Here is a 27,209-nt window from a genome sequence, read left to right as displayed (position 1 = left end):
TGTCAACGTTTCTCTTTTTTTAAAGGGAAATTCCCTTATTCCGAACAGGATTCCTTGCAAGAAACAGGAAAAGTTGACAGCTATGGATAGGATATAAAGACAAGCCACTTTTCAGGCACACCTATAACCATCTTCTTAAGAGGCATAATTCAGGCTGGCCTAACCATCTTCCTTTCTCCCAATATTGGGCCCATTTAAGAGCATATTACTGCCCCCCCTTTTTTCATGCACACTGGCAGTCAGGTAAAGGTAAAGATAAAGGACTCCTGGATGGTTAGGTCCAGTCAAAGGCGACTATGGGGTTGCAGCACTCATCTTGCTTTCAGGCTAAGGGAGCTGGCGTTTGTCCATAGACAGCTTTCCAGGTCATGTGGCCAGCTTGACTAAACCACTTCTGGCACAACGGAACACCATGACAGAAGCCAGAGCGCACGGAAACACTGTTTACCTTCCCGCCACAGCGGTACCTATTTATCTACTTGCACTGGTGTGCTTGTGAACTGTTAGGTTGGCAGGAGCTGGGATAGAGCAACGTGAGCTCATCCCGTTGTGGGGATTTGAACCGCTGACCTTCTGACTGGCAAGCCCAAGAGGCTCAGTGGTTTAGACCACAGCACCACCCGCATCCCTTATCATTCCTTCACATATATACACAGGTGCAACTTTAGTTATTTTTCCCTGCCAGATGTTGATGCAATACCAAACTCACTTTATGAACTCAAAAAATAGTGCATTAGAGATATGATCTCTGAGTGGGGCCTTAACAAACCACAGCATATACATATATCTTGCTTCAGGGTAAATTACATCAGCTCTCCTTTCCATGCGTACCCACTTCCATATACCCCATACAAATGCATTTATTACTTGGAAAGTGCAGGTGTTTGCCGGGTCTGAATGTTTTAGCATAAAATACCTGCATTTTATTAGGACATGAAGTACAAAATGTAGGGAAATATTGAAATGAACTGCAAACCAGTAAAAAACATATTTAATATCCATCAAGTGTAAAATGATTATGAGGCTGTAAAATGTTTACCCGGGAGAAGAATAAAGATGACAGATTGAAAACATTCGCTGAAGAAAAGGGGAGAATAATAGATGGGGACAAAGGAAAATTATCTTTTAGCTCTTACTGCTCTCTATGTATCCATAAAACTTGGCTTGTAACATTTCAAAATGGAATTTAATATCATTTATTGCTTATTCATTGAAAGTATACACTGGAGAGGAGGAGGGGGAGAATCACTGTTTAAATATTATCGTATTTCAACCTCCTAAACAGTTTAATCTGCCAAAGAGACCTATAAAACAGAATAAAATTAAAAGATCACATTTTAATGAAATACAATTCCACATTTCTTTTAACACATAGCACATATGAAAATTTGCATTGATTCCTTACACACTTATTACTGCATCAACTTTATAGAGTTCTGGCTTAACTAGACACCTCATGGGAGATATGGCCAATCGTGTCTCCCCAGTAATGCTTGGTAAAAATAATTTTAAAAATTATTACATCTCCATATTTAGGGGCCAGACTACAGGCTCCCCCCATGGTTTCTAAAAGTCTTAGAAACCAGCAGGGGTAGTTTTGGAGCAGTTTTGGACCATAGTTCTGGGGGAAGAGATTATTCCTTTTCCCCATGCAGTTTTCCCAGTTAAAAAAACCACACAGAGAAGCTTATATTTGACACTCAGGACAAATGTATGGCATACTGGAATCATACCTATATGATGTTTTTGCACATGGAAAAAAAACCAACAGCTTGGAGGGAACTTCTGGTACTTGTTACTTGTAGACCACATAGAGATGACTACAGTTAAATGGCATATAAATTGAAAGAAAGAAAAAACAGCTCTAAATTTAAAAAATGACACAGTCAAATCACAAAAACTAGTTTCAGCTGCTGTTCTAGCAGGTGGGTGTAGCACACAATGTGGCTTCCCAATCCCTTTAATTGACTGATAGTTATTGATTTTGTGTTGCATTTTTTAAATTGTAGGTCATTGTAAATATTCTTTTTAAAAAATAACTGCCACTGAGTCTTGTTCAAAAGGTAGACAAGGAGGGGTGGCGTGCTCTAGCCTTCTCCTGTGCCCAGCATAGAAGCCAAGCAGGTTACCAGAGGAAGGAATAATTATTATTATTATTATTATTTATTATTTGTACCCTGCCCATCTGGATGGGTTTCCCCAGCCACTCTGGGTGGCTTCCAACAAAGATTAAAAATACATCAAAATGTCACACATTAAAAACCTTCCTGAACAGGGCTGCCTTCAGATGTTTTCTAAATGTCAGGTAGTTGTTTATCTCTTTGACATCTGATGGGATGGCGTTCCACAGGGCGGGTGCCACTACCACGAAGGCCCTCTGCCTGGTTCCCTGTAACCTCACTCCTTGCAGTGAGGGAACTGCCAGGAGGCCCTCAGAGCTGGACCTCAGTGTCCGGGCAGAATGATGTGGGTGGAGATGCTCCTTCAGGTATACTGGGCCGAGGAAGATCAGACGCCTGCCCCCCCCTCCAGTGTCCCTATTTTCCAGAGACAGTTTCGGATTTGCAAAAGCCGTCCAGGTTTCTGATTTGTTCCCAGAATGTCCCGCTTTCCCTTAGGACGTCCCTATTTTCATCAGAAAAAAGTTGGAGGATATGGAGGATCCCTCCTCTAGACCCAGTATAGAAATGCAGTGGGCTGCTGCAGGAATGATGGGAGTACCCTGGTCCTCCTCTGTCAACCCCCCAACAGACTACAAACATTTTTTGCCAGCTAGTGACATTCATGGGCTTATTACACTGTTGGTACATCCATAGGACCAGACATTTTTAGCAAAGGCATAAAAGAGCTTGCTAGTACAGTCGTACCTTGGATCCCAAATACCTTGCGAGCAGAACGTTTTGGATCCCAAACGCCGCAAACCCAGAAGTGAGAGTTCCGGTTTGCAAACGTTCTTTGGAACCCGAACATCCAACGCGGCTTCTGATTGGCTGCTGCAGCTTCCTGCAGCCAATCGGAAGCTGCGCCTTGGTTTCTGAACGTTTTGCAAGTCGGACGGACTTACGGAATGGATTCCGTTTCACTTCCGAGGTACCACTGTACTTGCAGTCACAGAGCCACAGAGTAATGGGTGAAACAATGTTCATACTTCCTACCCAATCTTGATGTGTGACATCCTTTAGCTATAGTACAGTGGTACCTCGGGTTACATACACTTCAGGTTACAGACGCTTCAGGTCACAGACTCCGCTAACCCAGAAATATTACCTCGGGTTAAGAACTTTGCTTCAGGATGAGAACAGAAATTGCACGGCAGTGGCACGGCAGCAGTAGGAGGCCCCATTAGCTAAAGTGGTACCTCAGGTTAAGAACAGTTTCAGGTTAAGAACGAACCTCCAGAATGAATTAAGTTCTTAACCCAAGGTACCACTGTACTCCATGCCTAGAACAATTACCGTATTTTTTGCTCTATAAGACTTAGTTTTCCCTCCTAAAAAAGTAAGCGGAAATGGGTGTGCGTCTTTTGGAGCAAATGCAGGCTGCACAGCTATCCCAGAAGTCAGAACAGCAAGAGGGATTGCTGCTTTCACTGCATAGTGATCCCTCTTGCTGTTCTGGCTTCTGAGATTCAGAATATTTTTTTTCTTGTTTTCCTCCTCCAAAAACTAGGTGTGTCTTGTGGTCTGGTGCGTCTTATAGAGCGAAAAATACAGTACATGGCTAGCTATGCCAATGTAAAACATGGAGGCAGGAACCAGGCTGTAGTTTTTCTGAGGATTGGCAGAAGATCTGGGAATGAGAGCCTATCCCATCATTCTCTAAACTGCTTAGAAAAAGAGTATATTGAACTAGCAGTATGTCTGTATTCCCTTCCTTCCCAAAAGAGAGTAAAAAGCTACAAATTTGAAGTGCATGAACACAGCAGCACATGAAAACCCAGGGCCAGGATCCTAGACAGCCATATCCCTGCACACTAGGGAGATAAGCTCACACAACCAGAAAAGTTTTGGAAGTTTTTACTGCTGCCACTCAGGTGGCAGAATAGGTAAAACACTTTGCCATATAAAAGCAGCATGCTTATTCAGCCAGGAAGTTGGCTGCAATTAAAAACTTTTAAAAATTTCCAGCAGTGTGCACATTTCTCCCATCACCTGCATAAATGACGGGCTAGCATTGCAGTCACAAATGTGAGCACCTGTACTGGCTGGAGTTACAAAAAGTTAAAGTGACAGATCTTTTATGGCTATACGTTTCTATTTTGCACCTGTGCTTTTGGTGTAGCAATCAGGAATTTAAGTGCACGTTTTTATGTTAATCCCATGAACAAACTCACTTCTGACATACATCAGCTTAAATGAAAGCAGAATCAAACCCCATACACACAAAATAAATTCTGTAATATTACTCCCTCTGCTGGCCCTAAAACAGTAGTTTTCTGTACTGATTCAAAGCATGGAAATATATATATTTTTTTAAAAATGAATTCTACAAATTGAAGACATGGGAACTACTTATGGTGTAAAGGCAAACAAGCACTATAAACAAATCTTTTTCTTCTGAAAATACTGGAGAAGCACTGAAGTTTGACTCTGAAGCAACAGTTTGTTTTTCCCCTGTAATTTTGTCCAGATGTTTTCCCCACCATGCAAATAACATCACATGGAATTATTATTATTATTACTGTATTATTATTAATACCCCATCAATTGGGCTCGGTTTCCCTAGACACTCTGGAGAAAGAAGGGTGCTACACTCCCTAGTCCAGCCATTGCGCCTCCTGTTGACTCTGCCCTGTCTACACATTGGGGGGAAGATCTGATCTATAGGCTGTCTCCATCTGCATCTTCTGCCTGTCCATCTAGTAAAAAGTGCAACAGGACCCCCAACACTGCTGGAGGCAGGGAGGACTTTGGTAATGATAAGTAGAGCGACATTTATTTTTTCAGAGAATGTGGCTTATTTCATAGTAAAAAAAAAATGCAGTAAATCTTACACAACGTGTTATCTCAAAAAGCAGATTACACGTCAAATATTTATTCACAGATGGAAGTAGCCATGTTACGTTTCTATATAACATATTAGATTCATTAAAGAGTATATCTGGGGCAGTCATTCTGAAGGACTAGCAATTTTGCTATTAAATCACAGGAAGCAAAGTCAGCTGAATGCCACTGGTAAAATAGTAAGTTGTCACATGTTACAAGAAGCGCAGAAAGAAGGCAGCAAACATTTCCAGAGCTAAAAAAATGAGTATTGCCGGTGCTGTGTAAATGGGGATTTTCATATATCAAAAAGGCAAACTGTGTGGTACAGGGAAGGTGTGTAATCTGCAATTACCATGGGGGGGGGATGCTTTATCCAAACGGACAATATCAGTCAACCTATCAATTAGACTTTTATCCTGGCCATCTCCCATTTTATCCCCACAACACTGTGTTGTAGCTTAGGCTGAAGGCTAGTAACTGGCCCAAGAATAGCCTGTGAACTTTGAACTTGTGCCTTCCCAATCTAACTGCCATACCACACTGGATCTGTCTCCCGTTAAGCTGTTTGCACCCTATCTCTCCTAAAAGTAAAAGGACCCCTGACCATTAGGTCCAGTCGTGGCCGACTCTGGGGTTATGGCGCTCATCTCGCTTTATTGGCTGAGGGAGCCAGCGTACAGCTTCCGGGTCATGTGGCCAGCATAACTAAGCCGCTTCTGGCGAACCAGAGCAGCACACGGAAACACCGTTTACCTTCCCACCGGAGCAGTACCTATTTATCTACTTGCACTTTGACATGCTTTCGAACTGCTAGGTTGGCAGGAGCAGGGATTGAGCAACATGAGCTCACCCCATCGCGGGGATTCAAACCGCCGACCTTCTGATCGGCAAGTCCTAGGCTCTGTGGTTTAACCCACAGTGCCACCCACGTCCCTTCTCTCTCCTAACGGAGCAGGCATTGACCACGTCTGTTCTACTTCCACATAGCCCTATTTGTTTGTATGCCACCATGCTATCTGTCAAAGGGTACCTCCAGATGGGTGATACCTTGCACTACCCAATCATTGCTCTTCCACTGAAAGTTATTACTGGAATTGCAACCAACTATTCAATCCATTGAAGGTACTGCACTTTTTCTATGTGCGCATCCCACTCTAATCCGCCCCCCCCCAATAAAATGATATGTGGATCATGTTAAATAAATAAATGTTTTCCACAATAGTGAGCATGACAGAACAGCAGTGATGGAGATAGCAATTCATCTGAGCTGCCTTATTTTTTAAGACCCCCCCTCCCCACTCAATCTTTCCATTCTTGCTCTAGTGCTTGATTGATAAGTTACGACTGCTGAAATATTCCCTCTTCTACAGAACTATGAAAGGGAGAGAGAACTCTTTTGCATCTGGCCAGCCTAGTTTGAGAGCATGGATGCCAAGGGAGCCTCTCAGCTGGGATTCAGAAGGGGGAAGAGCCTCTGAAGGTTAGATCTAGGCATGCGCACAAGCAAAAGTATCACTAGTGATGATTGGTGGAAATGAAAGAAAGAGGTATGCCCGGCGCTTGTTAGGATTAACCCTCAACCTTTTCAAGGCTATTTGAAGTTGTCTAGGATCTTATACACACTCATACATACAATAGAACACACCTTCTAACACCTGATAAAAAGAGGGAAGGTTATTAGCTGGGGAGAGTTGTGTTTTTTCAAGCGATAACAAAAACCTTGGCAGCCCTTCTTTGCTTCCCAAGTCTCCTCCTGAGTCAACAAACCATTGAAAAGACCTTTTGCCCAGTAAAACAAATGTGATTACAGAAGCCGAGCTGAACACAGGAATGCAAACAGAGATCTGCATGTAAGCAGGGCTAACCTTACACACACATAAACCCAGATGCCGTATTACACTCGCTACAAGAAAGGAGATCGCCCTCTCCTCCCCCCCCCACACCCCAAAATGGTGTGTTGGTGAAAATGCTAATCCTGTAAACAGTTAAGGACAGTAACACGGAATGAAGGACATCAGTTAGGCAGTTGAAACCACGTACAAAGTATTTTGCTTCCTCAGATTAGAATCCCTCTCTGCTGAAGGCCACCTGCTATCTCTCAGGAATGAACTAAGCCATGGGCAGTTCAAACTCCACAGTGACGCATGAAGGCCTCAGAAAGGGACAGTCAAGCACCTCTTCGTCTCTCCCAAGAGAAATGCCTGGTCTTTGGCTCTCCCTGGTTCCAGCATCTATGTTCAGCACTGCTTCTTAATAAGAAACAGGTGCTGGTTCTTTTCTAGCATTATTCTGTTAGTGAATGTTACCCTCTTTCTTCCTCCTCCGCCCCATTAGAATAGAATTGCAACGATACGTTCTATTCTAATTTCTAAAATCAAAAACCCCTCTTCAAAACGTTTGAACAAACACAGGGGGGACTAGAAGGGAAGAGGAGGAAATAGCCTGCCTGAAAGATTGGGGGTGGGGGAGAGAGAGCTGAAGAGAAGAAAGGCAACTGCCTTCAAACCAGAATTTATGTCTGTTTTGTTTGAGCAGCAAAAAGCAGGGAAAACAGAGCTCACAAACCCACTTCTCCGAGCACACCCAAGAAAAAGTTAACTGGGTAGCTGGGAGGAGTGAGGTTGGCTCACAGCTTAGGATACAGTGAGGTGGCGGGGGGGGGGGGAGGGACTGAGAGAAATATCTTAAAAGGAGGAAGACAAGCCTAAATGTAACGATTGTACCTTGTGCCACTGTTTACTTTACATAAAGACCACACAGGCTGCATTGCCTTTTTTTTTTTTTAAGGTCAAAAAGGTTTGAGAAAAAATCAATATTCCTTTGTGGGTCCTAAATAAATCACACGTTCATATTACCAGGCACTGTAAATCAATAGATATTCAATGGGTGCACGTGCACTTGAGACTTTAATACAGCACAGGCATGCTGGAATGTTGTGCAATGGGCTGTGCAGAGGAATCACATTCAGTCCATGCCCCTCAGGACACAGTCTGCGTTCCACCACAGAGGCAGAGGGCTGGCTCATCATGCCCATCATGTTGTGTTTTTGTGCTTTCCCACCTCTCTAAATTGGAGGTGGGAGAGCTGGGGCATTCCAAGTAAACGCATATCTGTAAACCTCTTTGTGGAAAGCACTCCAGAATTTGGGGGCCACCACTGAGAAGGCCCTCTCTGTGGTAGGCATTTGCCTCACAATTTTTGATGAGTGCACCCAAAGGAGGCTCCCCACCTAAGGTCTTCAAGTATGGGTAGGTACATATGGAGGTAGGTCGTCTGACATATATCCTGGTCCTAAGCTCTAAGGAGCATTTAATGGTCAAAAGCAGACCAAGTTCCTTTCACATATGATCCCTCTTAAATCTATTCTGCCTCATTCCCACATTCATCTGTGGTTTTATTTTAAAAAATCATATTTAAAGACAGACTGAAATAAAATATTTTGAAAGTATTCCATGTCAAAATACATGTTGCAACATTCAAAGAAACATACTGTAAAATCTGAGGGATAGCTATGTTCCAATCTGCACATTACTCCAGAAACTGTGGTTCATACTGGAGTACAAAAACCCAATGAATTCCTAAAACATCCCCACTTGACCCAGGCCCAGTAGCTAGCTGATAGACTTCTTTTCCAAATCCCTGCTTTGTTGTTGTTTTTTAGCCATCTAACTAAGGTGGGTATCCACACACACCTATCTGGGAATAACTCAGAGGAACTTCCTTCTGAATAGATGTGTATAGGATTGAATTCGTAGTGGCTATCATCACACGTTCAGCGCCAAATCCAATAAGTGGAAGATGCATTATGTGGAGTGGTAACGCTGTGTGAGGTTGCCTGGATTAGTTTTTCCTTTTGTGTCTGCCAATACGGGGTTGAGGGATAGTAGCAATGTTCAGCAAGCCATCTGTCTGGTCAAAGAAAAGGAGGCTTGGTTTTGTGTTCAGAGCTCTGGCATATATACTCAGATTGTGTCCTTGGCCAAGTCATCCACCCACAGAAGAGGCTGCCTGTCGTATCTTTGCAAGATTTACTGCTCTGGACTTGCCTGTTTCCAATCAAGAGGCAAGCCCAGATTAGTGACTCATGCAGAAACAAATCTTTATGGAGTCTTCTGAGGAGAAATAATTCTTGCTTTTACATACTCTCCACATAAACTTCTTCAGATGGAAAATTTGAATTTAAATTCAGAAGAACATATGCTTCAATTACTAAAAGTTTAAGAAATGCTCTCCTTGCATCTAAAAAGGGCTATGAATTGCAGATTAGCTGACTTTTCAGACCTGCGGCTAACACCTTTAATCTTGCAAAAGCTTGCAACCTCCTCTTGGAGAGTGAGGAGGGCAATAGGGAAACTCCCTTGGGACAATTCCTCCCCTCTGCTCCCCCCCCCCAGCTTTGTGGATTCTCTGATATATTGGTACTTTCCCACAAGGTTATCAAAAAAGCTGAGCATGCTGCATAAAATTTACTGTGGGTTGTTGTGGTATGCTGCCACAATGTTCTTCTGAAACATTCTCTCCTCCAAAAACCTTTCCTTGATTTTTCACAGATAACTATTTGTAATTCCTAAATACTTTATAGAACACAATGTGACTAAATCACTATTTCAAGTTGATACTGCAGATGAACTTAGACATTGTTTCTGCCATAATAAATAAATGTTTAATATGACTCTGTTGGGTTTTCTATTCAGACAAGAATTAACATCACCAGACTCTTGATCATGTTATCTTACAGCATCAGAGTGAACAAGCCTCCCAGGATACCATAGTCAAAGGGCACTCGAAAACAGCTACTTAGCATTTGATCACAGTAGATAAAAGAGTCCATAATTACTGTTAAATGAGTACGTACAGACAGACACATAAATTAAATTGTGCGGTGCTGGACAATGACATTTGGTTTCAGAGAGATTTCCCATTTTCTACTGTATGGCTGGAGGGAGGAGTTGTAGAAATATGCTAATGTGAAAAAAGGCTTTTGGGTTTATTCATTAAATACTTTATTTTTTGTGTGGCTGAGACATGACTAAGTGTTGAGCATGCTATAGATAGATTAGATATTAGGATTGCTGCGGTTAGATTTATTGCACATCTCAGTTAGTATCCTAAACAGACTTTAGTTTGGTTTCCATTATTGACCGTCTGGCTACTTTCTGTGATGAAGCCAAATGTGATTAAGCCAAATTAAGATCCAAATATGCCAAATTTTGCAATGGTTCAAACATAGAAGACCTATTCTTTACCACTGGGTCTTCTCTCTCTGGTGAAGAAAATGGAATCTGAACAAATGAGAAAACACACACAAAACACACACACCAGTTTAGTTCTATGTGGCTTGCAATAGGGATTGGAGTCTTCCTGTTTGCCCAGAAGAGGCTGCCACTTTTGTGGGATTTTATCAAGAGTAAATCCTGCGAGTAAAGATACAATTAGACACCCAGGTGCTCCTCCTCTCCAAAACTGAACAGTATGAGAACACCCTCCTTCTGGTGAATATTTAAGCACTAGAAACTGCTAGTGCTTTAACTGCTAACAATAAAGAAGCACAAGGATTTCCCCTTCTTCATTTCTTAATAGCTTGGCAATGAGGAGGAAATCAGAAAACAGCAAAGCTGGAAATATAAAGGAACGCATACATACGCATTTATATTGTTCTATTTACTTAAGTATTTGTTTGAAGCATTTTTATATCATTTACAAATGTCAACACTAGGACGGTACTTGTCCTCAGGTTTACAATCTACATTCAAGGTGTGTCACTGTCATGGATTGCCTTCAGTTCAGTGAAAACTACAGTTCCCATGATTCCTTGTGACACACCATGCATATAAGCACACACGCACACATTATTGAAGGGTTTCCTACACATTGCATTGCAAGAGCTGCATGACTACTTTTTTCAGGTGGTTGTGATTATCTGCTAAACTATGTAGGAAACTACAACACACAAAAATATTTTCCCATATGGAATTGCACCCACAGTTGTTTCACAGACAACCATGCTATGGCTGTAATGGATGAATGGAGCCTTAGCAAACATTTATTAGGATATGCCATCATGAGGCATAACACTCAAGAGATACATTTCCCTCCCAAACGTCAAGTGTTAAAATTGAGAAAAACACTTGGCCCCAACATAAATACTGCAGTTTCCCACAGTATGATGATAATAACAGTGGCGTAGCGTGGGGGGGTGCAGGGGGGGCCGGCCGCACCGGGCGCAACATCTGGGGGTTAGGGTTAGGGGGCACAAATCCATGGGTTAGGGGGCGCAAATTACTTGCCTTGCCCCGGGTGCTGACAACCCACGCTACGTCACTGGATAATAATAATAATAATAATAATGTTGATGATAACAACAATAATAAGAATGTTTCTACCCCACCCATCTGGCTGGGTTTCCCCAGCCACTCTGGGCAGCTTCCAACAAAATATTAAAGATACATTAAAACATCAGTCATTAAAAACTTCCCTAAACAGGGTTGCCTTCAGATGTCTTCTAGTTGTTTATTTCTTTGACATCTGATGGGAGGGCATTCCACAGGGCAGGCGCCACTACCAAGAAGGCCCTCGGCCTGGTTCCCTGTAACCTCACTCCTCGCAGTGAGGGAACCACCAGAAGGCCCTCGGCACTGGACCTCAGTGTCTGGGCTGAACGCTGGGGGTGGAGATGCTCCTTCAGGTATACTGGGCCGAGGCCGTTTAGGGCTTTAAAGGTCAGCACCAACACTTTGAATTGTGCTCAGAAATGTACTGGGAGCCAATGTAGGTCTTTCAAGACTGGTATAAATTACAGCCGCACTTAAATTCTGAATGAATGGGTTTTTCCTTTTAAAAAACACAATGGATTTTAGCAAAATTCTCTGCTTGCAAACAGGAGATAGGCAAAGACAGAAAGGAAAGTTCAAAAGCCCTGAGGTTGTGCCTGCCAGAGTCATGAAGTTACATCAAGAGGAATACCTACCAGGTTTAATCTCCAGTAACTTCAGCCTGGAGTCTTCAGGAGGATGCAAACGTCTCTTTTTGCGCCAACAACGAGCAGGATACGTGTAGAGCTGACCTGGTGCTAATCCTGAGGGTTAGAAGGAACGGAAAAAACAACAATTAAAACACACACAATTTTGTTTCACTGTCAAATCATCATTAGCCTTGCTAGAATCTCACTCTTTCTTCACCTCTGGAATTACACTTCATTACATCTTGTCTTTGAAGGGTTTTTAGCACCTCTTCAAAATTATAACCAACTAGAGCCTTGCAAAACTCCTTATCATCTTTCCATAGCTGGATGTCACTGGATGTAGCAAGTGTAATGCTAGATGCCCCAGCACCAGGAGTGGTCCCAAATTCATGCGGCACATTAATCATGCTAGCGATGGGTCCACAGCATCCCTAACACCACTCAGCTGCACAATGGTATGAATCCAGAACAGCTTATAGCAGGTTGATTTACAGCATGCACATTTGAATGCAAATCTCGTGTAGACACAGGGTGTGTTCACATTACTGCCTTGGAGTGTAGTGAAGTCATTCTCCCCCCCCCCGGTGTGTTTCACAGCCCCCCCCGCCCCGCCACCTGTTCACATCAACATACCTTCCTTAGTGTTTGATTTGCTTTTTTTGTGTGTGTACACACCAGGTAACATTGATAGGCAGAGATGTCTTTACCCTACGCAAAGGTGCTCACACCTTGGCTAGAGATGAATTACGGACAGCTCAAGGACCGCAACTGATGTGAAGTTGCATTAAACAGTAGTATTTTATAACAATGTACAGCATACATATGCATTTTGGATAGCGCCTTGTGAACACTGATTAAAAACCCAGCACTGGAAACGCAGTGAGTGTACAGCGAATGGAAGTGTGAACAAAGTCTAAGTTTGCTAAAGAAAGCTAGCAGAGTTTATTTCTGAGTAGGCATGAGAAGACAGTCTTCTTACTGTAAGATTTACTTGGGAGAACATTGGCAAGCAGCAGTTGCGACATGCTAAGTGGCACCAGAGGAGGCTTGCCTGGGGAGCATGATGTCAAGATGGGCTCACGGATGTGAATTTCTGAAGTTTAATGCAGACACGGCTTAGGTTTTGTTTTCCTCTGCAGGAGAAATGAGTTTGTTGCTGCATTTTGCAGAATCCAGAGTTACGGCATGACAACTTAAAAAAAGAATCCCGACAAGTTTGTAGACTGAGCATTGAAAATCGGTTAGTTTGCTGCAAGTATGCCCAATAGGTATTAGAAATTCATAACAACCAAGAGAAAATGGTAATATGTAAAAAGGTAGCCTTTTAGCAAACTAACCTTGTGTACAGATCTGGAACACTGTATACTAACAATAGTAGCAACGGTGTGACAAACAGTTGACAAAATTGGGGAGGCAAGAAAAAAAAATATGACATTTAAAATAAATCAACGAAGAGACATAATATAGTATTATAATATAGTCTAGACTTTATGTTGGCCAGTACAAAAGACAAATGAGTCCTGCAGGGCATTGAAGAAGAACCTGTTAATTGTAGCATGAGCTGCAATAGGTAAAAAGACTGCAAGAGCCGATAAGTACACATGGGTGGAGGTGCATGGGAGCAAAAACTAGGTTAACAAGGTAAGATTTAACGATTTCCCCAAAAAAGCATGGAACCTAGCAGGGTTCTGCGTTTGCTGAAACATCAAAGCACAAAAGCAGCTATCACGTGGGGGACAATTACTTTTTATAGCCCTTATTTAGACCAAGAGATACAGTAGCAAAATTGTAAGCCAACTCTAATTGGGCACCTTCTCAGTCTAATTCTCTTCTAAGCCTTTCTGTTTAAGCATGGCAATCTTAAGGTCAGAGACAGAACCCCCCGGGGAGCCTGAAAACTGCTCCACTTGGACATTTCCATTTCTAATACCCTATTATTCATGTCCATTCATTTTCTCACTTAGAGGGTGAACTGCTTGGCTCATGGGCGTGCCACAGGAGCATCGCTGACAGGCACTGAAGAATGCTCTAGTGAATGTGGCTTTGATAATATGGTTGATGGTCTTGGGGGTCATAGTCCCAGCAGTAGATGAAAGGACAGAGCTGGTACTGGTGGGATTTTGTGGTTTTCCTTTCTTTCTTTTTGCAGGAGTTAGTTCTTAGATCTGTCTCTGTCGGGTGACCCACACAGGGCTAAATTTATAATTAAGCAAGAGGAAGCAGCTCTTTTGGCCTGAAGGCAACCTTTGCTTGCATCCTACCTTTGGGTATCATTTCAGAAAGGAGGAGTGGAATGAACCACTATGGGTTTTGATAGCACCTTTCACAATAAAGATTTCAGGGCAGACTTTACCGGATCAACACATTAAAATATTTCCAACTTAAAATATTTAAGAGGCTGGGGGCAGGGGGTTGGAAAGCTATTTTCCTGGCATGCAAATAGTAATGCTGTAGTATCAAGCAAATTTTCCTGGTTCTAAAAATGGTGTCTCTGGAGTCTTTCCCCAACTTAGCTCCGACTGTGAGGAGGGGGCTTAGGTTGATTTGCTTTAAAATGCAGGCCACACAAATTTCTCTTCCATTCCTACATGGCATCTCAGGTCAAAACCACATAGGAATTTATATTTCAGCAGCAGAATGTTGAATTTAGCTTGGAAATAACCTGTATAATAAACCTAGCTACAGCGTTGGCTGTTTCCAAGCACAATTCAAAGCGCTCGATGCAGATAAGACTGAAGCACTGTTAGTGGGTGATTCCCTAAACAGGATGGATGGGAGATTGCCTGCTGTTGATGGGATTATACTCCTTCTGAAGGAGCGGGTACGCAGCTTGGGGTACATCAGGATCCTCTGCTGTCACTTGAGGCTCAGGTGTCCTCTGTAGTGTGCAGTTGCCTTCCATCAGCTTTGGCTGGTGGCCCAGCTACACCCCTATCTGGACAAGGATAGCCTAATTTCTGTTATCTATGCTCTGGTAACCTCTAGGTTAGTTTTCTGCAATGTGTTAAACATAGGGCCGCCTCTGAAGATGGATCAGAAACTTCAGCAGGTGCAGAATTTGGCAAGATGGTTAGAGCATATAACACCGATCCTGGCCTGACTGCACTGCCTGCCCATTACTTTCCAGGCAAAATTCAAAGTGCTAGTTTTGACCTATAAAGCTGTGAATGACTCAGGACCACAATACCTCAAGGACCACCTGTGCTGGCCCCGGGGGGAAGGTTACCGTTGGCATAGTCAAAGTCCGGTCCTGGGTCACTAGCCTGGAAACAGTTCACAAGGAGTGGGGCGAGGTCCGAAGCCGGGCGGGGACAGGAACACTGGAGGGTCAGGTCTGGGTCCGGGCAGGAACAGGTACTCAACAACAACGTTGCTCCCACAACCTGGGACCAGGCTGACTGGCCTTTATCTTCTCTGAGGCCAGGGGCGGTCCCAACCCCCAGGAGACCCGCCTCTCCTGGCCTTAAGGCAAGCACTCCTCCTGGGAGAAACCAGTTCCCTTCGCCTCTCTGCCCTAAGCCTCTGCAGTTCAGGAGAGGCCGAAGGGTTACTGGGCCCAGGGGGAGACTCACCTGTAGGCACTGAGTCCTCAACCACCTCCGGAGCCCGAGTGGATTCACCTGGTGCCTGCTCCTGAGGATCCGGCACAGGTGCAGGCACTTCAGAATCAAGGCCCTGCCCCAGTTCAGCCAGCCCTGGAGGCGGGGACTCCTGTGCAGGCTGGGATTCCTCTGGTTCAGCCTCTGAATCGGATTCCCAGGCCATCACACCGCCTCTCCCCATATGAACCAACCCAGACCCTGTGATCACCATCTGAGGCTCTTCTTCGTGTGCCTCCTCCATGAGAGGTCCAGAAGGTGGCAACACAAGAAAGGGCCTTCTTCCTGCAGTGAAATGCTCATTTCCCATTTGTGGAATGCTCTGCCCAGGGATGCTCACCTGGCACCTTCATTACACATCGTTAGGCACCAGGTGAAAACATTCCTCTTCTCTCAGGCCTTTGGCTAATTAAACAACCTATGGCTTTTTAAGCTAGGAGAGGGGTTGCTGTTTTGGTTGTTGTTGTGTTAATTTTTTTGTTTTTATTCTGAAAATCACCCTGTATAAACCACCCTGTGATCCTCAGAGGAAGGGTGGTGTAAGGTAAAGGGACCCCTGACCATTAGGTCCAGTCGTGGCTGACTCTGGGGTTGCAGCGCTCATCTCGCTTTATTGGCCGAGGGAGCCGACGTACAGCTTCCGGGTCATGTAGCCAGCATGACTAAGCCACTTCTGGAGAACCAGAGCAGCACACAGAAACGCTGTTTACCTTCCCGCCGGAGCGGTACCTATTCATGCTTTCGAACTGCTAGGTTGGCAGGAGCAGGGACTGAGCAACGAGAGCTCACCCCGTCGCAGGGATTCGAACCGCCGACCTTCTGATTGGCAAGTCCTAGGCTCTGTGGTTTAACCCACAAGGCCACCCGTGTTCCATGAAGGGTGGTATATAAATTAAATAAATAAATATCACCTATAAAGCCCTATATGGCTTAGGTCCAGGTGATCTGAAGAACCATATTGTCCCATATGAACCTGCCTGGGCTCTGAAATCACTGGGGGATGATCATAGCTGTTCAGTAAAGCATAGGACTAGGCTCTTAGTTTTGCTGCCATTAGTGAGAAAGAAATTGTTTTTTTTCATGGCATTTAAGATCCTGGTACTTTTCTAGAACATTAGGCTATATAACAGAAACTCATACAAGAGTTTCTGTGGGAATATTAGATTCTATTATCTCAGAACGATTTCCTAACTGGGCATAGCCACCACACATGCATATACAGCCCACTACTGAGTAAGATTTGACTGTATCGGCCAACTTTGCTTTAAAAAAAAATCCCTCTCCATTCCGTGAGGAGAAGTTAGTGCTAAACGATGCCACCATGAAGAATCAAATTTATTGAGAGAGGTTCACCACACACACCTGCACACAACTCTGTGGTGATCTCCCCACCATCATCAAGCTGCTGCAGACTGTGAATATTAGATAGCATGGCTGTCAAAATTGCTATATGTGAAATAGTTGCAAAAACACACATAAAATATTGTGGAGATTATTTCAGCATGTTGGACGCTGCCGGTGGTGATTCACAATTAATGTGACCATGCTAAATAGCTGCAATGTGAAAGAATGACCCAGATATGGGAACCAAGTAAAACAAATGGAACTATTGGCAAGTTTCTAAAGAAATATGTATCAATATGGACAATAACGAGCGTAATGATTTTTTTAAACCCTTAATAAATCTCTCTCTCTCTCTCTCTCTCTCTCTCTCTCTCTCAAGTTCACCATAAGCAAATGGAGACAGGGGTGTCAAATTTTGCACATCTAACTGTAGCTTTCATTCTGAAGCATCCACACTTCCTGACAAGAGAGCTTTGCATGCAATTAGGCTGGCCCACCCTTTCTCCTCTCAAGGCTGACAAACTCTGGAGTGATTCACAAACAGGTTAGAAATCGCAACCTCTCTGGAATCAACTGTATCAAGCTACTGCAAGTGAGCTTTAAACTTCTACCCTAGGGTAAGGAGGCTATTTAATAAATCATAAGAAGAATAAAAAAAATATTTTGTTCTCCATCTGGGGATTCTTCAAAGGTGAGAAACTCCACCAACTGTATGTCCTCTCTGGTCTGCACAGGCTTAAAAAAAATATTTAAGAACATTTCTATAAGAAAGGAAATGGGCTGCGGTGAACTGAACAACACTGGTTTCCCTTGAATACTAGGAAGAGAAGTGGTTGCAGAACATAGTCTTCAGGTCCACAGTCAGAGGCATCTTGCGCTCCCATCTGGTGGGTGGGAACTAAGCTGCTAGGAGTTCTGCCCCATATTTATCAACCTGTGCTTTGTCACAAATTTCCTTGTATTATTGGGACAATAGTCAGTAACTGACCCAGTTCATATGCTCCTTGCCAGCAACACGACACATTATAATTATTCAACCATGGGCCCCTTCTATAATGTTTTGTGGACATGGTTTAAAAACAAAAAAACTGGAGAACCACAGTTGACTATGTTCACTTGGTATGTTTACCACATAGTTACAGAAGACATTCAGACTCTACAGAAAATATGTGGTCAACCCACAGAGGAAATGCAAGGACTCGCCTTTTTGCTATGACTTCTGAAGGGCCCTATCACAGCTTTGAGAATATTCACTTAAGCCCATAAGCATGAAGTCTGTTGAGGGGGGAATCCCACTTTATATCATCTAAAAATTGTATGAAAAGAGAGCTCAAGAATGCTATGCTATTTTAATTTGCATTAAGTCATAGGGCTCTTCCAGACTACTTTAATTGCAGGGATTACAAATGTTGTTTCTTCATCACAACTATATTCCTAAATTGAGTTCAGTGGTGTTTGCGGGCGAGAGAGAAATCCCTACCATTCCCCTGGGGAGTTTCTATAAATTCATAGCTGTATGACTCAACAACCCGCTGTGGCAAAGAAGGAGCAAGGGAAGAATGCACTTGCCACCTAGATGCACCATTAGATGATGCTGTGCTTGACTGGGAGAGCAGTAGTGTACAGACTTGCATGTGAGACTTTGGAGGAAACTCAAGCCTTTTTTCAGGAACCAACCAAAAGTGATCCAGAAGTTCTGATCAAGCAGCAGAACTTCCCCACTGTGCTTCCTTCCAAGTAAATTCACCCTCCCTCTTGGGTATTTGTAGAGTGGGGGCGGACACTTACCAGAATCCATGTGATATCTATGCATTTACCCCAGTGGGGCAAATGGCAGCTACAATGCAATGTCACACCAAGTTTTACCACTGGGCTGATAAATTTAAGACCTGCACCGCTTTACACTGCAACTAGGTGACCACATTACTAAGAGCTCCCCAGACAATTTTTAAGTATATATATATTTATATATAACTTAGAAAACTAGCATGTAGCCAAGGCTCATCTTTGAATCTAGTTTTCGATGGGCAGTGGTTTTTATTTGTGTGTTTGGAAGAGTATTCACCCACGTAAGCCAGCACTTGCAGCCTGAAGTGGTACAGGCCAGAAACAAGCTCACCATCTCATTGAAAACATGGTCGCAGTACCTCTTAATATATAGAAAAGGTGAGATGTTAACAGGGACAAAGAGGAACATGATCCAGCACACAGCACCAAGTCAGATCCACCAATTTTTCACAGTACAGTGGTGCCTCGGTTTATGAACTTAATCCATTCCGTAAGTCCCTTCTTAAACTGAAACCGTTCTTAAACTGAGGCGCGCTTCCCTAATGATGCCTCCTGCCACCGGTGTCCTTTCACCATTCGGATTCCATTCTTAGACCGAGGTCAAGTTCTCAAACTGGGATACTATTTACGGTTTTGCAGAGTTTACCAACTGAATCGTTCTTAAACAGGACTGTTCTTAAACCAAGGTAACACTGTATGCATGTCTATAATAGATTCTGCAAAAATATTTTTGTGTAGGTATACAGTGGTACCTTGGTTCTTGAACTGAATTCATTCCCGGGGTCCATTCGACTCCTGAAACCATTCTAAAACGAAACCGCGGCTGCCGATTGGCTGCAGGAGCTTCCAATGGAAGCCACGTTGGACGTTCGGCTTCCAAAAAAAGTTCGCAAACTGGTTTGCAACGTTCAGGAGCCGATTTGTTCGGGAGCCAAGCCGTTTGGGAACCAAGGCACCACTGTACCCTTAATGGCATCTTCAGAGAGTGGAACTCTTCATACTACTGTGATAGATATGGGGAAATGACATTCCCTACATACCTTCCTCCTGCAGAATAATTAAGGCAGAGGAATCCATTCCTTTATTCAATCTGACAACTACAGGGTCACAAGTAATGTCAAGGCAGCTACTTTTAAAATATAAGTTAATTTGCCCTGCTTTTGTTCCATATGACCTACTTGTTTTATTAAATACTAAGAAAATGTTGATAGTGGCAACAGTGGCTCATTCCAGAGATGAATGGAAGCTCATACTCATACTTGCGGGAGAGCAGCCTTCCCCAGCCTGGTACCCTCCAGAGGTTTTGGACTACAACTCCCATGAGTCCCAGCTAACATGCTGGTTACAACACATCAGGTGGGGCGCTGCCACTGCTCTGTCCTACCCCATTTGCCACAACAAAACACCCATAGGGCACTTGGCTGGAGAAGTCAGCTCTAGTGAAAACATTTGTTTAGGACTGGCCTCTGAGTGCCACCTGTGACTGAAGGAACACCAGGCACTCTTTAGAGGAAGCTTATATGTTTCAGGCGATGTGGAAACCAACAGCTGATTCATTCACTATGAGCTTTCCCACTTGATTAGCTCAAAGTGACACATGAAGTGGAATGAAATGGGCAAAAAGGCATTGCAAAGTTTCTTCCTCCACCTCTTCTCTCTTCTTCAGGGTTGTGAGATCAAAAGTTCAGAAATACCTGTCACTGCAGAGACACAGTTTCAGTTCTCTTCAGTGTTGTATTGCATCTAAAACCTGAAATAAGGGGCTCATATTAAGTGCTATAAGGATATCACTCCGGAACAAAGACAACATCCCTTGTGAAAAGACCGGCTGTCTTTAAAATAAGGGGCATTTGGCAATCTCCTTCTCACTTTGAAAGTGCCATTTATATAGCTTTGCACCACGGAGAGTTACATTCTTCTACAACATTATCCATCAACGAAGAATTAGGTCACTCAAACTGAGAGTGGCTGTCTTTTTAAGGTTGGGGAGGCAAAGGTTCCCTGGTCAGAACAGCAGCAGCAACTGGCAGCTTAAAAGCATTGATCTAGAGGAGGAGAATAATGGCAATGGGGGGGAGCGGGGAACGCAGATGCAGCACATGTTAAAGTAGGGTGCCAGGATACTTACCAGCCCACTTGGGGCAAGCAGCAATTGTTCCAGTTAATGTAAATAGTCATGGCTGCAATGATGCATTGTGGGGTGGGCTTTTTTTGTTTTGTTTCTGTAGCTGAACACCTTATACTTAACATCCTGAGAAAAAAATGGAAGGGGGGAGGGGGGAGAGAAACAGCCCCTCAATCGCCTGTCCCTGTTTCAAACCAGGCATAAAGCTTTCAAACTCAAAAAGCTGATTGGGCAGATAACCCCTAGCAGCTACAGTAGAAAGAGGCACAACAGGGATGGGAAATGCCCTACATAAAAATCTGCTTTTCCTTTCCTAATTGATGAGACTGTATGCTAACAAGCAGTCCTACTACACAATCTTGTTAATCTGAAGTAACCTCGTGTTATCTTCAAAAGCAGAGTCTACTGAATTTGGAACAGGAAAGGGATGTGTTGAGCCTAGCCACTGCAATATAATTTCCCAAAATAAGTATGGTGTTATTTTTTTAAATTCTTCTGCAAACAGAAGTTTAGAAGGCAAGTCCAGGAAGACAGTCATTTCTTACTCTTGCAAGGATCTCCCCAGTTTTGACATGGGCAACAGATACGTGAGAATACATGCATGGTTGTTGTTTTTTATCTTCTTTGTTCTCCTGAGTTGCCTCACAATTCAGTGCCTTATAGGGCAACCACAGAAGGTTCTAACCATTTGATTATAAAGGAAATAGCGGGACCCACAATGAGTTATGTTGTTTATCTCATTAGTGTAGAAGAGTCATAACTCAAAGCTAAAGTGAAAGGTTGCCGGGGGGGGAGGGGGGAAGAGAGAAAAGGAGTTATGTGCAGTACTGTGTGAAATTAACCCTCAATTGTTTGCCATGAGATACAGCATTTATTAAGAGAACTGTACGAAAGTAAGGTGATGCAACAAAAGAATGACACACACACCCCGTCGGGTAATGAATATATTTCAAGTATATATGCTAAAGAGCAGAATGAATGGGAAAGAATTGTTCACTGGACACAGTGCTATTCAGAAGTACAGTGCGTAACACTTGAAGAAACCAATACCCAGAGCCAATCTGTGCATTCAGGTCCCTGGGACTGCGCCACTTCAGAGTGCAAGTAGCAAGAGACTGTTTAGTAAAATTATTATAGTAGTAAATTATATTTAGTAAAATTTGTACAGGAGAAAGAAAGCTGGGTTACAGCCCTACCCTTTGGCACCTTAGCTTTCTTCAATATGGAGTGCAGTCCCCCAGGACTCTATCCCATACTTTTTCTGAACCTGCAGCAGTGGCTGGTGCCCACTGGAACTAGGAGTTGAGGACTGGGCAGTCAGCAGTAAGTGGAGCCAATGGCCGGCTGAGTTCTGCAAGGCTGCGCAAATGCAGCACGCAACTTCCTTCCACTTCGAAACAGCTGGTTTCGATTTTTAAAATGCAGGGGTGTATCAAGAATTCTATGTAAGGTATAGTTTGGTCCTTGTGCTACTATTAACATGTTAAACTTTTACGGTATGTGCAAGAAGGGAACAAGGCACTCCCTATCGCTTTCTGAAACGGGCAATGGTAAAGTCACTTTAAAATTGCAAGCACGCCACTAATGCATTTTACCTTCTGAGAAATAAGGTTCATTATTCTCAAGTGTATCAGTAACAACGTACGGATGCCTTTCCCTCGCAACTCTTACTTAAAACCATTTCCCATTCACTTTCCATTGCACTTATGCAATGAAGATCAATAGAAATAAAGGTGCTGAGATGATGCTGCATCCGAAGGAAACAACATGTCAAGCAATCCTCTCTAGTGACAGTGAATGGGGGCGAAGGAATAATTAGGGCTTCCTCAGTGGAGGCTGGTCTAGTAAGGGAAATGGGACAGTGCCTCACCAACCTCAGCCAGCACCCTCCTGCCTCCCAGCCTTCTTACTTGCAGCCAGTCCAGGAGGAAGACCTGCCTGGCATCTTCCTCCTCCTTAGTCTCAACTTTCCATTTGTAGAACCCAACAGGGAGGAGAATGGAGACCAAACTGGCATTAGCTGGCTCTGCCTGTCATTGGCTGTGGCTCCACCAGCTGTTGGGCTCCCTGCCTTCCGCCCCACCAGTCCCAATAAGCACCAGTCTCCACTGGGTTTACTCATCTTCTGCAGTTAACAAAAGGAATCCCTTTCAAGCATATCCTTTCAGGCAGGCCCTCCTGCGTGTGGCTTCTCAAAGTTCCTGGTAGCAGAACTCTGTGCGTCCTCCATGCCACTGATAAACAATGTGTACCTGGTCCCCGGTGCCTCTTTTCCATCCAGATGTAACAGTTATTCTGAGCTACACCTGTCTGCGAGTCCAGGAAAGGAAGACGGACGCTGCGTTCAGCACATAGCCGGGAATTGTAGCTGCGACAGTGTTCAATGGCTTCTTTGTAGAACTGGTCCCCAAGTCTGCAGAGGAGGAGGAAGAAGCAGAGGATGAAGCAGTGGACATCCACCTTCCCCGGGATCAAAACAAAATAAAGAGGGGAAGGGGCATATAAAAGATCAGTGCAATTACAGGATAATGAAATTACTGAAAAGCATTGAAAGCACACAATTAATTGAAGTTCTCCACACCTTCCCACCCCTCACAGGCCTATTATTCACAAAGGGAGGAAGCTAGTGAGGCCCTAACTTTTAAGAAGGGAGCGGATTGGTGGCTTTTTGTGGGTACACTCTGCAACATGACATTGACACAATAATAGCGCATTAGTTATGGATTTACACTGGGCTGTCCACGCATTATTCTGTTCTATTAGTTGTTTGGTGGTGTCTCCAATATTACCACATTATTGCCATCTGGACAGGGACTTTTGTGCTATAGGGCAACAGAAGCAGGACCAAAAAAACGCCAGCAATATTTGTGGTATAAACAGTTATGGGTTTCAGCAGGCAACTAAGCCACATGCACTGATTGGACTGATAAAGCAGTATGTCTGCCCCAAACTTTTTGCTTTTAGCAAGATCATGTACAAAAGCCCCAATACCATCATGAGCACAAATAACCATGAATGCACAAGAAAAAGGACATCTGGAGAGGCCCACAGTTTCAAACATGACTGGATTTTCAGTTCCAACATGAACTGAGAACGCACCCAAAAACCTCTGCAACGTTAACAGAAACTCTGGGGGTCGACACTGCAGTTGCAGAAACAGTAGGCCGTGCTATGACAAGAGCCAGCATGAGAAACACACATGTTTTTCAAAAGCATGCAAGTTGGAGGTAGGCAGGTTGTCCTAATTTTAAAATGAAAAAATAATTGAGTTTAAAGCAGCATGTCTGATTCACTATTATGCCTTATTCTCGTAACAACTTTCACCTGACAGGCAATTATGTAGTTTAACAGGAAGCAAGTATACTTGCTAATGCGCTCTCATGTGCACTGAAATGGGCATCAAACGGCAAGCAAAACAGCATGTAATTTGCACTAATGGCTGTCTCAGAGAGTTATTCTCATAGAGTTATTAGCTGAGATCCTAAACATGGATTGATCCATGGATTGTGAACGCAATGGGAATTCCCTCTGAATGAACACAGTTATCATTGGTCTGGGTGTATCTCCACATCAAAGTCTGTTTTTCTGAGACTATGGAAAACCCATCCCTGCTTAGGGCAGTTGTGTTTTGATTGATGTGTGGTGAGAACAAGATGATTTGTACAATTTATTAGTTACAGTCAGGATGTTTACCATCCTTGCCAGTTTCAAACCGGAACTAGTATCCTTGTTAAGCGCTGTGGTGAGGTTTTGGCCCAATTGTTAAACGACTAGCTAGGGAGAGGGGCTGTACAGCATTCTTCTCCCACCCTCCATAAATGAATTGTACAGCATTCTGATAATTAAAAAGTAAATAAAGCACAACATGGGAGAGAGGAAAATAGCTGCACAGGAAGGGAATAAAAGAACGACAGAATGCAGCTTTGAGGAGGGCTGAGCTGCTCTGATTCACTGCCCAAAAGGGACACAAGATCCTGCGGTTACAAGCCCCATGGGAGGCTATAAAGAGCCTAGCCAGCAGGCATCTCCACCACTGCTCAGCGCTTCTCATCTACTTGACTGCCTCACCCTCCCTTTGCCTTCCTCACCAATGAAGCTTAAGAGAACGGGACAGGGTGTGGGGGCATATCCTGGTTGCTAAGCAACCACTGGACTGGACATACGTACCTCCCCCTGCACCACACACACACACACACACACACATACCATGCTTCCCACTGCCAAGAAAACTGACAGACTGAGCAACTAGATAGCAGGAAGGTTGAGAGGTGGAACGAGAGAGAGAGGCAGACAGATGAACTGGGGAGGTGGAGGTGATAGCATGCCCTCCAACATGTCTCCGATGAAAACAGTGATGTCCTATTCCATAACAACAACAACATTTTTATTATTTATACCCCAACCATCTGACTGGGTTGCCCCAGCCACTCTGGGTGACTTCCAACATACAGTGATACCTCGGGTTACATACGCTTCAGGTTACATACGCTTCAGGTTACAGACTCCACTAACCCAGAAATATTACCTCAGGTTAAGAACTTTGCTTCAGGATGAGAACAGAAATCGTGCTCTGGCAGCGCAGCGACAGCAGGAGGCCCCATTAGCTAAAGTGGTGCTTCAGGTTAAGAACAGTTTCAGGTTAAGAACGGACCTCCGGAACAAATTAAGTACTTAACCCAAGGTACCAGACAGAGGGCCTTCTCGGTAGTGGCGCCCACCCTGTGGAACGCCCTTCCAGCAGATGTCAAAGCGATAAACAACTACCTGACATTCAGAAGACATCTTAAGGCAGCCCTGTTCAGGGAAGTTTTTAACGTGTGATATTTTACTGTATTTTTGGTTTTTATGGAAGCCGCCCAGAGTGGCTGGGGAGGCCCAGCCAGATGGGCGGGGTATAAATAATAAATTATTATTATTATTATTATTATTATTATTATTATTATTATTATCATTATTATTATCATTATTATTATTATTATTATTTTACCACTGTCTGTTAGAACATAATAAAACATTACTTCTATTCACAGAGTCTCCTAGAGGACACCCTACTACAACATTTCTCCAATGAAAATAAGGATGTCCCAAAGAAAAGAGGGACATTCTGGGATCCAATCAAAACCCAGGACAGCTTCCGTAAATCTGGGACTGTCCCTGGAAAACAGGGACACTTGGAGGGTCTGTGATAATATGAGGAAGTTTGGTCCAAGGAAAAGAGTGTGGAGTTTGAGGCTTGGGGAAAATTTGGCAATTGCATATATAGCCATGTCTGGGTGAGTCCATGTTCCCATGCTGAACTGTGTGGTCCTCCTCCAGTAGTCAGCTGCATAGCAACATATGGCATTTTATCAGAAAGCTTATATGTGGGGTGGTGCAACAACAACCCTAATCTGCTTAATAACAGGAGAAGGGCATAAATAGGCCACAGTAGCTGTTAAAAGGTGCACCCACAGAGAGAGAACCTTGTTCTCTTTTATTTCTTCCCTCACTCTGGACTAAATTAAACCCACCGCTTTTTTTGTGGCCTGGTTCCTTCAGCAGCTGCACGGCAGATAAGAAGTTTAACCGCTGCAGCTTTTCCTGGCACCGGAGCAAAGCAGCGGGAAAGACTCAGGCGAGAGTTTATATTTACGGCTGAATTTGCCCGCCGTGCAAGCATAAAAAGGCGCAAGAGTCTCGCCAGGGGAGAAAGAAAAAGGTAGCAGATATTTATTAGGATTCTCCAGTAGCCTGAAGGATATAGGAATGTGGGATGAGGTGGGGTGGAACCAGTACCAGCGGAGACATTTCCCTGAGGGACTGCAGGAGGCGGAGGCCTGTATGGCACCAGGAAGGGAGGGGTTGTGGCTGTGGATATGCAATCTGCAGGGAGATGCCAGCCTACTGAGAAAGCTCTTTGCACAGAAGTCCCAGGGCGACTGTCTAGACCCCTGTTTTCAATTAGAAAGTGCAGGCCGGGCGGCGGGGGAGACAACAACAGACAAACCCAACCTGAAGTCTCACTAGAAAGAAATGAAGCTGATTAAAACTGGGTGACACGCACATTTGTTTTATCAGACACACTCACAAAGGAACTAATCAACAATTTAACAGCACAGCGTCAAATTTCTGTGACTGTGAAAATTGGGATGCACAGTGAAAGAGAGAGAGAGAGGAGAATTTAAGAGAAAAGAGAGCATGTTGAATGAAAACAAACTATCGCCCGTTGCTCAAGTTCTGTGTGTACCAAAAATTCCTCCCAAGAATGAAATATGAGCAGTGCCCATCACTTTGTATTAACAGAAACTAGGGACCAATAAACTACAGTAGCCTTTGCCAAGCTGGTGCCCTCCAGATGTTTTGGGACTAAAAAAAATCATGCTTGCTGGGGTTGATAGAAGATTTAGGCTTAAACATCTGCAGGGCAC

General features: G+C 43.7%; 1 protein-coding gene across 2 annotated transcripts in view; it reads right to left on the bottom strand.

The window, feature by feature from the left end:
• The window catches only part of DPF3 (double PHD fingers 3), a 186,281-nt gene that overhangs the window by 71,546 nt on the left and 87,526 nt on the right, over window positions 1-27,209 (bottom strand). For both annotated transcript variants that reach the window (XM_081890788.1, XM_081890789.1), the window contains exons 2-3: window positions 23,055-23,215; window positions 11,953-12,060 (exon numbers count right to left, since the gene is read on the bottom strand). In XM_081890788.1, coding sequence (XP_081746914.1) covers window positions 11,953-12,060; window positions 23,055-23,215 — 269 coding nt within the window. The remainder of the gene's footprint in view (window positions 1-11,952; window positions 12,061-23,054; window positions 23,216-27,209) is intronic.

This window comes from Podarcis melisellensis (genome assembly GCF_964234715.1).
Source record: "Podarcis melisellensis genome assembly, chromosome: 1".
Lineage (NCBI taxonomy): Eukaryota > Metazoa > Chordata > Lepidosauria > Squamata > Lacertidae > Podarcis > Podarcis melisellensis.
The sequence above is the reverse complement of the archived record's forward strand: the minus strand, read 5'-3'. Positions and strand labels throughout refer to the sequence as shown.